General features: G+C 36.1%; 1 protein-coding gene across 3 annotated transcripts in view; it reads right to left on the bottom strand.

Moving 5' to 3' along the window:
• The window catches only part of LOC131059760 (uncharacterized), a 115,089-nt gene that overhangs the window by 38,515 nt on the left and 61,588 nt on the right, over positions 1 to 14,986 (bottom strand). For all 3 annotated transcript variants that reach the window (XM_057992802.2, XM_057992801.2, XM_057992803.2), the window contains 6 exons: positions 13,013 to 13,170; positions 7,049 to 7,178; positions 6,347 to 6,805; positions 5,332 to 6,101; positions 4,967 to 5,126; positions 1,659 to 1,844 (listed from right to left, as the gene is read on the bottom strand). In XM_057992802.2, the coding sequence (XP_057848785.2) occupies positions 1,659 to 1,844; positions 4,967 to 5,126; positions 5,332 to 6,101; positions 6,347 to 6,805; positions 7,049 to 7,178; positions 13,013 to 13,170 (1,863 nt within the window). The remainder of the gene's footprint in view (positions 1 to 1,658; positions 1,845 to 4,966; positions 5,127 to 5,331; positions 6,102 to 6,346; positions 6,806 to 7,048; positions 7,179 to 13,012; positions 13,171 to 14,986) is intronic.

Here is a 14,986-nt window from a genome sequence, read left to right as displayed (position 1 = left end):
ATGATCGTCACTAATTGGATGATTAGTATCCCACGGTGACAAGTATCGGATTGCCTTATATTAATTATCCTTGCATATCAAGGATTGACCAGGAATGACTAAACAACAACTTAAGAACATCAATCGAGACAAGCAATAGCAAACAACGGATAACGGACAACCACTGTGGAGGGGATAGAATCATATCAAAGACAACGATATTCATATTACAGATAACTATAATAATTGTAATCCTTGGGATTCATATAGGACTACAAATATTTCAGATCGGATCAAATACTTCTTACGAATCCAAAACAATATGTGTTTGACACTTGGGAATATATTAAAAGATTAAAGTTTGCAACTTTGTAATATGCCATCAACTGGTTTGAATAATAGAAGCGGCTCATTATTGGATGATAGAAGTTTTGTATTGTTAGAAGCGACTTCCTTAATAATACAAGTGACTTCTTTAAGAAGCAGCAATTCAATATGTGGAAGTAAAGGCTTATACTAATAACATTCAATGTGTCTTGAGAGATACGATTTCCTAAATTAATCAACTTCAGAAAGGTCTTCAATCCATATTAAAACAGTGTTCATGAATAAGCGAGCAACTATAATAAACAAAATCATTAATTGTGTGAAGGCTAACTTCTATTAGCCATAAGGGGACGATTATAAGTTAAGCCAATAAGAACCCATGTAAAGAGCGCTCGAGATTAAATAAACTAAAGAACAACAATCAAGCTTTAAGACGTTTGCTTAGAAGAAGGATGCCTCTCTGAAGAGACATGTAATCCTTCAAAAAGTCACCTCTTGTGAAGTAATATGTCTGCTTGAAGTTGTGCTCTTTCAAATATATTTATAAAAGGAGATTGTGAAAAAGAAGGGAGGAGGGGGTGCGTAGGAAATAAAAAGAGAGAATTCCTACAAAGAATTAAGAAGATCATCTTATACAGATATGTATGAAGAGGTAGTAAGTTGCAGATTTGGATGTGATGTAAATGATGTATGATTTCAAAGACAACAAAACATATGAACCAAGTATCATTGTAAGAAGGTATTAATTAGTTAACGAGAGATTTATGATCAGTATTAATCCATGGTCAAATCAGATAACTATCAAGATAAGTTCTCCCTTCCAAGAACTACTCTTAACATTATAGTAAAAATGTCTTCAGAATTAATGAAATTATATTTATAAATATATTACAATTCTCACTTTAAGTTAGAAATGTTGTATCAGGCCTATCAAGGAAATTCTCAAATGGGGACATTACACTATTTCCTTCATAAAACAAAGTTATTAGGAGGCATTCATGATTAACTTAAAACACTTGTAATATCCATTTTTGTGCAAAGTTCATCTTGTTGAAAAAAATTACAACAATATTTCAGACATTGAGGAGAGTTTCTGAACTACAAAATAAATTTGTGATCTTTGTCACTTCTAGAAATTGCATAATACTTCAAAAAAATAGCCTTTATACTTCCGGAGCAAAATTACAAAAAAATCATGGAAACAATCCAGATCTTTTACATCAGATGAAACTTTAGATTATTAATTGTGATATATTTATGAAAATGTAACACTAGAGGCGTAATCCATTATTCTGTCCTCAATATTTAAAATCAACAAAATAGATTTTTTTTCATGATAGCATATATATTACCTGTTTTGCAGCTTCCATGCTTTGATGATGATTTGGATATCTGCAAACTAAATTAGCAATAAGGGCAATTACAAATATCTGTTGGGAATGTTGTGCTCTCTGCAGCAATTCCTGCACGAATTTGAAGCATTGAACCATGGCTAAAACTCCTTCCATCATCATTGGTATCAATTGTATATCATAACCCTGATATCAAGAAAATTGGGAAAGTCTAAATATGTGTTGAAAAGAAATTGAGTAACGCAAAATCTCAAAGTGGTCACCAACCAATGCAAATTTTGAAATCCATAGAAGCAATGAGCATTTAGTGGAGCATTAAACCACAATGTAAACATGAGGTATAATACACAACTGCTGATGAGAAGACTAAAACATGATAATGATTTCTTCACCGTATTTTCTAGATTGCCATGCTAGAAAGGCATCAGATCGTGTCGAGTGATGCCTTGAGAGAAGAAGCCAAATTGGAATAGTGAAAAGACTAAGCAGAAGAACAGGACAGAATGTTTACGTTCTCTGTTAATATACCTACATGTAGTCAAATTAACTCAAATCTTATATAATTTCAAGGCCATAGTGACACAAAAACTTGATGACAGTTGAAATTCTAGCAGTCTCAATTGATATGTTAGGGAGTTTTATTCAGGCAGATTAATTTCAAAACTATCAAATTGCATCCTTGGACACATTGTTCCCAAAAACATAAGCCATTTCTTTCTTCTATGAAAGTTCCACAGCCATTCAGTATCTACTCAAAACTATCAAATTGCATCCTTGGACACATTGTTCCCAAAAACATAAGCCATTTCTTTCTTCTATGAAAGTTCCACAGCCTTTCAGTATCTACTGCTATTCCATCTACCAGTATTTTATTCAAGGCAGGCATTGTAGTTGTTTTCCTTATGTTTTGTCTTCTATCATTTTAGAGATTACAAGCATGAGAGAGTATGCCCCAGAAAATCATTCCCAGAAGTAGAAAATCGATCTATTAAGACCTATGTTGGGAATTTCATTCTAGTTAGACCTGTTGAACATTGTATCATTGATGTCAAAGGTTTGTTGTTGAGTTTCAGAGGTTGAGCTATCTTGTTGCTTGGCTGGTTGAGCTTCTTGCCTGTATATCTGCATCAGCTGCTTGTTTGTCTACTTGTTAGAATATTTGCCATGTAGTTTGACATATCATTTTTAAGTTTCTAGAAACATGCATGTTGGCTCGATGTTAAAACTTTTGACATCTATTACATTTGGCACTCTTAGAAAGTTCTGTTCTGAGTACATTGATATTTTACTCGGACTGTGGCTTCACAGGCAGTTGTTCATTCCTTTCTACTGTTCTGACAGTAAAAGTATGTGACTGTTGCTGTTTGTAATGCATAATGTTTTGGCGACAGGTAGAAAATTCTTTGTGATTGCATTCTTCAACAGCAAACTGTCTTATTATTCCAATTGTCAGGCTATTATTTTTCGACTCTAGTTCCTTACTGCACGTGTCTCATGGATGTTTGATTGGATGTTTCATTGTGCCCTTTTATTGAGACTGCATTAACATCTTTGCCAGCTGAAGACGTTTTTTAAGAGATATATTCTTCGGGTGCAATATTAGTTTTTTTTTCAGGTGTGATATATGTTCCACCATGTTATGAAAAGAGTGGGCAGGTAAAACAATATGTTTTGGAAGAGGATGCGTTAAAGTTGGAGATGCTGTAGTGACAGTCGGGGGATGTAAAAGCATGATTGTTTCTGTATATTGTAGAACCGTTTTAGTTCAGCAACAAGAATTGTTACCTTATTCTCTGCGAAAGATGATTAACTGGAAAAGTTGTTGGTAGCATCGTTTTTTTGGGGGGGGGACAAATCTGGGCAGTATGATTAATAAGAAAATGAGTATGTCATATTTTTTTAGTAAGAAAGGCTATCGTATTTTGAAAAATATGTACAGTGGAGGTGCCATTGAGCCCTGAGAAAAACAATCTTGGTGTTGTTTATATTAAACTTTCTAGTGCGTGCTGTGTTAATATATGAAGGTGTTCGAATCGATTGGAGAGTACCCTTTTTTGGGGGAGTGGGGGGGCTTTCTGTGCATTAAAAGGATTCTGTGCAATGCTATTCAGAGCGTGTGATGTGCACTCATATGTGCAGATTTAAAAAGCTATTTTGATGCTGAAGATTGTTTTGAAGCAGTGATGCTTATCTCTTTTGTGCGGTAGCATGATATATATGTGTAAAGAGACTAGACAAGATCTTCTTGATTGCTCATGAATTTACTGAGTGTACTATATTTGATTGAAAAGTTTATGAGCTGATATTGGAAACTGGAAAGACTAAGGTTAAGAGTAATGCAGCCAAGCTGGTAGAGTGAATCCAAAGAAGCTGGGTGAAAAATGAAATGAGATTGGTTCAGAAATTAAATTCTTTTGCTATCAGAATCAGAGTGTATTTGAGTTGTTGCTTAGTTTGAGGTTGGAGCCTCTGAGAATCGGAGTTGGTGCTCTGTATGTGAGTTAGTGCTCACTTCTGTAACCTTGGATTGGTGCCCATTTATCTTTAATGGAAGCTATTTGTGCCGTGGTTTTTTACTCGAGAGGGTTTTCCATGAGATAACTTTTTGTGTCTCTTTATGAATGTTCTATCTATCGTGTTTGCATGGTTTTATATGTTAATTTCCTTGAAATACTTAATAGATAAGAGAGAATAACCCCTTAGGTGAAACCCATTCACTAAAGTGAAGACTTTACATCTCAATAGATGACAAGGTAAAACTTGCAGTGGGTGCTAACTACCTTCAACAGAGAAATACAAATATGCAATTGATAGGAATGCTCAAAATTAAAGTGCTCAGCTCATTTCTGAAACATTCAAGGCACTAAAACAGAAACATAAATGCAGGAAAGACTTTTTCTCTGATTTTTCTTCAGAAAGGTTCATTATTCAATATATCAAGGATTTGTTATGGGTGCACATATATAAAATGTGTATTTTGTGCTGCTGTAAAGGAAAATCTCCTCACAAAAATCAACTTAAGCTCCTCTAGGAAGAATGAAACTCAATCCAAAACTTAAGAGAGACGAATTATTTTCTTCTTGAATTCTCCCAGCACAACTATTTTGTGTCTCTCCATATTGAGAATACTCCCTTGAGGGAAGAAAGCAAGAATATTTCAATATTAGTTTCCTTTATCATTTGGTCAGTTACATCATATTGTATGTTATTAAAACCAATAGAAGAAGAAACTAATCAAATTTTGATAAACCACAAACACAGGACTAAGATATAAACAGGTTAACATGCAATTAGAAACAATATATTACCTGCAAATGAAGCAGCTTGAGCAGGGTTGGACTGATATCAAGAAGAGATGATATGAATGCACAAATTAACTGGCGAGCCTCAAGCATGGGGCCTGGTTGGATATCATCTCCATGTAATGGATTCTGAAGGCAAGCCTCTAAAAGGATTTGACACATAGCACTGCAAAATATTCAAATGTTTAGACATGCAAGTCCACCATCAGCTTAAATGCTAGCAGTTACAGGTTCTAACTGTAATGTTCTGTATCTTCAACTTTGGAAAACTACAGATTCTCTTTACCATGTCTTCATTATATTTTCTAACGTCTCACTTTCCTTTCATTACCCTAAAGTGTACAACAAAACAAAATCATTATATTTCATACCTTTCTTGCACTGCAAGTGCTCCCACAATTTCTTCATGTTTCGAACCACCACTCTTCTCTCTTTGGGAAACTCCAGCTAGACGAAGTCTTCTATTTTTTACTAGCAACTCCATTAAAAGGTCTAAGAAAATTGACAAAAGAGGAGTACGAAAGACTTTACTTTTGCAAGCTAGCAAAGCTAGAGGCTCCTGTGCAAGTTCAGCATATGATATATAATTGTTTGAAAGATCCAATTTTTCCATAGATGTTTTTAATTTGAGCTCCTTCAATCTGTTATTTTTGTCAATGTCAGTAATTTTGAGGGAATTGAAAAGAAGTGGAACAAGGAGCTCCAACTCTCCATGTGGTAGAGATTTCCACCAATCACAAAAACATTTTTGCAAGGGTCTAGCACAGGAATCCTTTAGTAGTAATGGAACCAGATCATTTATTACCACAGACTGTACATTAAATACATTTTCAGCAGCCTCAACCTGGATAGCTTTCAATATTTGGAGTACAGGCAGAGGCTGTTCTAGAGCATTTCTAAATATTCTACACACAATATCAATTGAAAAATAAGGTCTAGAACCATTAGAATATATCTTATTATCTTGATTTGTGTCCAGTGAGGAAAGAAACGTTCCATATCCTCCAATCCATTCCAGATCTTCAACTACCGGAATGCCTTTATTGGCAAGATCAGTTTCTTTGTCTGATTCCACTGAAAGTTCAAGAAGCTTTGAAACAATGAGACGCTCTGGAAATAGATGTGAAGCCAGGCTGAGCCACTGCAGAACAATATTAATACAAATGAAAATCTATACTGTTCTGAGGTAAAACTGAAAAGAAACAGAATTTGAGACAAGTTAAAAATTTACTCAAATAAGTATATTACCAAGTTCTTTTACTATATTTGACAAAAATATTACCCTGTATATTGCAATTTAAAAAGATCAATTTGCTTATTAATGAAATTAAAATCTTAATCCAATGTTTTCTAGACAATGATGATTATTCAGATGCATAAGTGCACCTGAGGCAATAAATGTTCATATTCTAGCCAATGATACTCCATATACATAAGCAAGGTGTGCAAAGGCAAATCCGCAAGCAGTTTTGACCATTGAATATATTCGCTTTCCTCTAAGTGTATCTGAGTTGAACCACCATGGGCATAGCCTGCAAATATACCTGCACTTTGCAATGCCTGCTCCCTACAAAGAATGTAAAATGTAGATAATGCTGCACACACCATTAATTCAGAATCTACTTTGTAAAGTGCACTTTTGGTTTCAGGAAAAAAATCATCAGTATCAATCAGACTTCTCCTTTTCGGTTTCTCCATAATTCTACCACAAAAAGACACATGCTTAATGGCTGCAGAAAGGAAACTAAAAGGAAGAGGCCGCATTCTGAATTCCTGAGTGGATACTTCTCCATTATAATGCGGAGATGATGCTTCAGCAAACATTTGTATCAGTTGAACCAGCATCTGCACCCATCCAATACATTTGTATTACTCATAAAACAAATCAACAAACAGCAGATCATTACTAAGGGAAACAAAAAAAGGCCTTAAATCCAGAGTATTTCTAAATTACACACAGTAAAACCATGCACGAATTCATAGATCAAATTCCATTTGCAGGATTATTACAATTCCCAGAGAGGTCTCATGAATAATTATTAACATAGCAAAAGAGGAAAGCGCTAATGAAAGAGATATTATACATACAGGGTGTACTGGCTCTGCAGATAATGTAATGCAGTGAACAATAACTTCAGAAATGTCAACAGAATAGCGAATAAAATTTCCAGACATCATAAGTTCGTACAGACATCTCAGCAACAAGTCAGCATTTTTCCTGAAAAATCACATGATCCGGTCTTTATTAGAATTCTCAATAAGTAAAATCATAGTTGGAACAAATGGCCAGATTTGTTAGCCTTAGTTTTGCTTTCAATCACAAGAAAGATAATACTGTGTGTGTAGGAAACTTTAGTTGGCATTAATCTGCAAATAATGATAGCAAAATAGCAATGTCATCATCCCATCTAAATGTGCCAAAAATATCTAATTTATCAAATAAAATGCACTGCATTTAAATTGCATCTTTAAAGTGTTCCACATCTTCTCGAAATAAAACATCACACTTTCCATAATTGTTTAAAGCTGTCATGAAATTACAAATTGAAAAAGATAATGGTCAGGATTTAAATTCAATGAGATATAACCTCTATCTGTTCTTCGTCATCTCAAGATGAACTCTATGAGTAGTCATTGGACCACATTTTTCCTCATCTATGTTGATTATAATTAAATGACAAGAAAACTCACCTAGCACACAAGCACCTCTATATATTTGTTCCAACGAGCGAGGAACAGTGAATTTTACCATGCTTTGGTCTTTTCACCCACTAGCCAATGAGGATAGAGGTAAAAATTTTACAAGTTGATTTTCCCAACCTACTTTTCAATTCATATCTTGTTTCTCAGTTGTCTTTCCAAGGGATATGCCTCTATCTTAGAGCATATTTTCTTTTGGATACATTTCCAAGCTCATCTCTTCAAAAATCCACCACTTCAATGATGTTATTAAACTTACAGTTCTTTATGGCTCAGAGATTTGGGGCACTACTTTAGGAGTTTCAGACTAGGTACACCAATTAAGAGAGCTTGGACCTTTTGAGAGTTTAAGGAAGTCTTTGTGTCATGCTAGGAGTCTTGCCTTTTGAGACCTATGCCATTGAGTTAAGGAAGTGAATGGAGGTCTGTGAGTATGTGTTCTCAAGGATTCTTCCGTTTGAGGGTTTGAGATTGGTACAGTTAATGAATGATGAAGTTCTTTTACTTCTAGGCATTGATTGATGTGAAACTGACCTATTTATCCTTAGAAAATGCCTAACGACCAAGCCTAGACTTGAAAACTTGAGAGTTGAATGAGGAATTTGAGTGATAGTGTCAAATTCGCTCCTGACCCTTCCAAAGGGACAGGAGAGAATTCTTCTTTAGCTCTCTTTGCCCTCCTCTTTTTGACAAAACCTTGCTTTCTAGTCATGATTGAGGAGAGGATGATCTATCTAGGCCTTGAGAATGAATTGAAACCTAGCCGAATGCACTTAGCCTTGGAAAGATAAGAATTTGAGCTCAAGAAACAAAATTAGCTCATGACCCTTCCAAAGGGTCCTGAGCGAATTTCCTTAGATCTCCTAACTTAGATCAAAAAAGCTTGCTCCTACGCCTTGACTGAATGAGGAATGACCTATCTATGCCTTGTGAGCAAGTTGGAACGAGATGGGATGAGGAAATTGAGCCTAATACCTCAAATTCGCTCCTGACCCTTCCAAAGGGTCCAGAGCGAATTTCTCTAAGAGCACCTTCTTGCCCCTTATTTGGAACAAATTCATGATTCTATGCCTTGAGTGAGGGGGATTTGATTTGTACATGCCCTTGAAGTGAATTCAAACAAAGTAAAGTGATGAAATATGGAGAATTTATGCAAAAACATCAATTTCGCTCCTGACCCTTCCAAAGGGTCCAGAGCGAAGTTCCTAGAGGGGTATGTACCTTCCAGGGGTACACAAGCGAACTTGTCAATAGTTTCTCTTTGACTCCAAATTTGAGAAAGGAAAACCCTTAGGATGCCTTCCTAGCATGGACCAAGGTCAAAACAAAAGTAAAATGAAGGATGAATTATGCAAAAATATGAATTTCGCTCTTGACCCTTCCAAAGGGTCCAGAGCAAAATCCTTAGAAAGGCCTAATTTGTCACCAAAAGCATTGAGTGGACATCACTTTGAAGGCAAATGGACTTGATTGAGATGAAGGAAGGACCCAAAAGCCAAGTCTAAGAGCAAAGTTGAAGGAAATGATGAGAGTTTGAGTGCAAATAGCTATTTCGCTCCTGACCCTTCCAAAGGGTCCAGAGGGAATTCTTCTGAAACCTCCTTTTGCTCCCAATTTACATCAAGCATAGTGTTGGTTGAGGTTGATTGAACTTAGAGGCATCCTTAGACACGCATTTGAGTGAGTTGTGGTCATAAAGTGTGAAGAATTTGTGCAAAATTCGCTCCTGACCCTTCCAAAGGGTCCAAAGCAAAATTCTTAAAAGGACTTCATTCCTCACCTAAGCCATTGACCTAATCTCATTTTGAGCAATAATGGAAGCAAATTGACTTGATTGAGGTGAAAGAAGGATTTGAAAGTCAATTTTACAGTGATTTGATTGAAAAGAAGTGTGAATTGAGCCTAAGGGAGCAAATTCACTCCTGACCCTTCCAAAGGGTCCAGAGCAAATTTCTTCAAGAAGCCTTGTACCTTGCTCAAACCTTTGAACTAACCTATTCCTAACCATTTTTGAGGGCAAAAGACTTGTTTTTTGATGAGAAAGGGATGAGAAATGAATTTTTATGAAGGAAAATTGAGCAAAATGCAAAATTCGCTCCTGACCCTTCCAAAGCGTCCAGGTCGAATTTCATTATAGGCCCTGTCCTTGCCCAGGGTCTAAAGCGAAATCCTTCTTTTAGGCCAAGAATGAAAAGGAGTATGAATTGAGCCTAGAATGTCAAATTCGCTCCTGACCCTCTCTAAGGTACAGGAGCCAATTCTTTCAAAATCTACATCTCACCTCCAGTTTGAGTAGAATCCTTGGTTCAAGAATTTTGCATAAGGAAGAATGACCTCATCCAAGCCTTAAGGATCTATAATCATAGTTTGAGCTATTAGAAATGAGTAAACCTAATGAATTTGAACACAAATGTCAAATTCGCTCTTGACCCTCTCTAAGGTACAAAAGCGAATTTCTTCTAAAAGTGTCTTTTCCTCCTAGTTTCAAGGGAAATCGACTCAAATATCTTCTTATTGATGATTTAAGGTAAGAAATGCCATGTTAGAATGAATATATATCATGTATTCTTAATCATCTTTTGTTTGTTTTGCAGATCAATAAAATCAAGTTGGAGGAAGATCAAGCCAGGACAAGGGTGACCTCTTCAAGTTTCATCATCATCAAGGACACTTCAAATGCGTGAGAGGGGACTCAAAGTGCTTCCAAGTTGAAGGACTTCAAGTGTTCAAGGAGTTGCAACCAATAGAGCAAGCTATCCTCAAGATCTTCATTCTACCACATTAAGAGATCAAAATGTCAGAGAGTGATTCATACGAACATTTCAAGGTGATATGAGATGTCAGAGGTGAAGGAGTGACTTGACCATGACTTCCTATCACCATAATGCAAAATCAAGGAGGAGGCTTCATCAAACACATGAGTCAAGGAAAGGTATGTCATTCACTAGGTACATCAGGGACAAAGAGGATCAACCAAGGTCAGTGCAAGGGTACGTTGAAGAAGCAGATAGTTTCAGAAGAGTTAATCAAAGTTAGCTTCTCATCATCATCACATTGAATATCAAGAGATATGGCATTCCTTGATTAAGCAAGTACCAAACAAAGTGGCATCCCAGTCACTATTCCTCCAGTCAGATAGGTCCACATCAGCATGTCCAGATTCAATGTACCTGACTCACTAGTTATGGCACCTACCCCTGTTTCCTATTGGTTCTCATGCATTGAATGTAATTTTCTCATTGGCTAAGGGAAGTTTGTTGTAACAAACCCTAATTAGGGTTTCATCTTGTAATCCTAGCCATTGATTGTAAATCAATCAGAGCCATTGAAATGTAAGGAGCTCTCTATATAAAGCTCTGGCTCTTCATTTGTAAAGGTTAATAGTTGGTGAATAGTGAGTAAATAGAGGTTAGAATAGCTAGTGATCGATAGAGAATAAATAGCAATTAGAGTAGATTAGGAAGAGAAGGCAAGAAATTGTTGCCTTGATTGTAAACGAACTCCATTTCATTGAAGTTATGGTGAAGTGGGTTGTTTCTTTGCAATATGCATTGTTTCTTGTTGAATCTTCATTTTAGATGATAGATAATTAGATTGAATGAAGGAAGTTACTCAATGCACTCGCGTGGAATCCACCTAGTCCAAACCACTAGCCTCTTGTTGATTGTAAGGGTGCCTTGCGTGGTCAACAAGCATTGAATGAGCTTAATCTCGAATTGTTATGCATCTATTGTTCATGCATTAACTTGAATGGTGATCAGTGTCTGATGGTGTAACGATTTGAACATATTCGAAGCATCCCTTAGACGATTGCACTAAGTTGGTGTCGGATTGTTCAACCTGATGGTGAGGCCCAACCAAGTAGGACTCCACCTAGTCGTCCATCTATATTCTTGCATTCTAGGTCCTAGAATAGATTCTCTAAATCCTATGCTTTTGATATTTCTTTATTTCCCCAGTGAGTAGATAGGACTTTGAGTTCCAGCAAATCAAACGCTCAGGCATTCGAATTGAGCTTATCCACACGTAGAGACCCTACATATAAGAACCTTGGAGTTATTTCGATTGATCCTTAGGCAAATCTTCAGCATTCAAATAACTTTGTTCAAGAGAGGATAAGATACCTTGGTATTTTATTTTGTGTTCGCATGTGCATAAAAGACACATCAACAGGAAAATCATGCTACACATTACAATCTATTGCAAAAAAAAAGTTTCTAGATTACATTCTCTATGGTATCGACCCCTTTGCCTCAAGAAAGTCTGTAGACTCACTTTCTTCCTTCACAGACTCAAGTCTTTGAGCAACTCATCCACAAGTAGCAAGAGATTACCATACTTATCATTTTGTTCTTCAAAAGGAGACGCCTCCCTATGTCTCACTTGATAACAATGGTGCTGGTAATCTGAAGCTAGTTTGCTACATCATTTTATGAGCATCACAATTGATTGGCTTCCTCTCTTGAGATATTCCTCCAAAGACCTTTCTGCAAAACTTGGATATTTGGGAAACCCATCCATGGGTCATGAGAGATATCCATATTTGGCACCTTGTCCTTCAAATAGGGTTGCCTCCTTATGTCTCGCTTGATGACACTGATGCTGGTATTCCATGGCTAGTTTGCTATACACATATTTGGCACCTTGTCATTCAGATAGGGTTGCCTCCTTAGGTCTCACTTTATGACATTGATGTTGGTAATCCAGGCTAGTTTGCTTACTACCTTAAAATGTTCCTTGCATGCCCTTCCATGTACCACTGGTTCTCTTTGCCTGCAGCCCAGGGTGGATGCAGGGGCAAACATGCATCATTCATATGATCCCTAACTTAGGTGACTCATTGCCCTTCAGAGTTGAGAGGGTATCTAGGAAAAGTACCCTGCCACTTTAGCCCAAGACAATCTCAGATGGATATTTATAAATCATGTATCGGACTTCTTGAGGTGATAGATTTTGACACAAATAATTTTCCTGTTCTAAGAGTAGATGCATTCATCTGACAACACCAATTTCCAGCCTCAATATACAACTTTGACCTTCATATACTCATTACTTTTCTTGACCTCCATCATGCATATAGGACTCCAAGCAGATGCTGTGGCTGACCTCTATCTCTTGGAAAACCAAAAGCAAGAGCAAGCTACCATAAGGAAAATTACAATTTTATACATCAAGTATCATTTATTGCCAATCTGGTAACAAAATTATATTGTCAATTGTAAAGGCTAATTAGTTGTCAGCATTTTCAACAAATACCAAGAACTATATAGTTTCAACCTTCAGTACATACACCAGCAGAAATAATAAGAAGCAACATAGCAAAAATAATAATATAATATGTGAAAAATATACTTGGTATTACTGATTGGACCAAGAGGTCGGAGAGCAGCAGTGGCTTTTAGAACTAAAGTTGCCTCAGAGATTATTCCAGTGGCAACAGCAGCCTCACAAAGGTCTTCCAAAGATGAATTATTTACTGAAACATCCATTCCAATAGCATTCCTAACGAACTGTAACAAACCAAGAAAAGAACACATGTTATTTTATGACAAATTTATTAGACAATTTATTTTATCTCATTACTAAAATATGACTAGAATAAATTAGTCTCAAATATATGCTTGAATAGTAGCCACCTTGAAATGGTAATTTAGGTGGCACATCTTTAAAATAAGAAAAAACTAAGCACATGGATAAAAATGGTAAGTACGGTACAACATAGTTAGGAATAAGAATGCATAAATAAAATATACTTCTACAGATTTAAAATTACAAGTTTACTTCAGAAGCTTCTAAATAATGACATTTATTACAGCCATGGCAATTCATGAGGAATTGCAACAACTCATAACCAATCTTACATTGAACAATGTGAAGAAGTAGCTTGGGGCTTTGTAGATTTAGCAGCTTTTTTAGATAATGGAATATTTTGAAGTAGTAATATTGATTTTCCTTACAGATGAATTCATATAAGGAACTGATTTATCGTGAAGGGAAGAAAAGAAATGAGATAACTAAAAGTTGCAAAAGATACTACATATCTACAAAATGCTGAGAGACCTCTACTTCTATGGGAGAGGGATTCTAACTTCATTTCAAAATCTTCTAGTTATTTACAGATTATTAATGAGTTTCAAACACCTAGAAAAATAAAGGTTGTGGATTCATTTGACACCAGAAAATAACATCTATTGCAACTATCCTAATCCATGAATAATTAAGACTAAGAATTGCTATCATGACTTGCATAACATGGAAAGCACAAACACCTGAATTTGCATTGCTATCTGATTTATATCTATGATCAAGGAATTGCTAGCACAGAAAGCACAAACACATGAATTTAAGAAATAGGACCACTCCCAACACCTACCAAACAAAGAAAAATAACAGATTGTGAAAGCCCTTCTCAGCAAATCAGCCTACAAAATAGATGCAACTCTAAACCCTCCAGAGTCTGACAAGCCACCTTAAACATCTGCAATCAAGAAGACCCCATACCAGCCAAGGCACAACCATCTGAAAAGATGCAACAATGAATAGAAATATAACATTGCATCCAATGCATAGTTGGGTATGCTCAACATCTTTTTCACCCGCTGAGCGTAATTTACAGAATTGGAGGCATATTTCCAAGCAGATCATGTGATGCTCCTATATCTTGATCTAAATCTATACATATTCCAAATGAAGAGTGATTGCATTCACAAAAGATGGTTCAAACTTCAAAACATAAACAGTCGCTGATTAACAAAATTATCTCAGATTTCAGAAATACAAAGGCAAATGCTGCCTGAAGTTTCCTATGTTTCAGATGAGCCTTCTCAAAAAAAGAAAGGAGAAAACCTATTATACCCATATAAAATTTCACATATTGGGTCATCTTTCGAGTCAATTTCACATATTAGGGGGGTTGTTTATCCTGGGTCATTAAAGTTGTTCTCATTGTTTCAAGTCAGTGTCATTACAGGGATCCATGAAATGAATTTTCCAAGACGTGAAACAAGGTAAACATCATGGTTTAGGCAAGGAAGGAATGGCAATAGTGATCCAATGTATGGAAATTATACATGAAGGCTTCTAGAGTGCAATTAGACTAGTTTTGGAGCATCAAATCAAGAATAAAAGGTGCTTTACTTTCCAAGGGCACATTCATGAGGACAAAGGTCACTATTGAATGAGTTTCAAGCTATGCTCCACCAAGTTTCGAGGACGGGGATGGTAGGGAATGATGTGACGTGTTTTTGGTACGAGGGTACTTTTGGGCCATTTTTGAGGGGATGACAGGGACAGCTATTAAAAAATAGGGAAATTTTAAAATATATA

Source organism: Cryptomeria japonica, chromosome 3 (genome assembly GCF_030272615.1).
Source record: "Cryptomeria japonica chromosome 3, Sugi_1.0, whole genome shotgun sequence".
Lineage (NCBI taxonomy): Eukaryota > Viridiplantae > Streptophyta > Pinopsida > Cupressales > Cupressaceae > Cryptomeria > Cryptomeria japonica.
The sequence above is the reverse complement of the archived record's forward strand: the minus strand, read 5'-3'. Positions and strand labels throughout refer to the sequence as shown.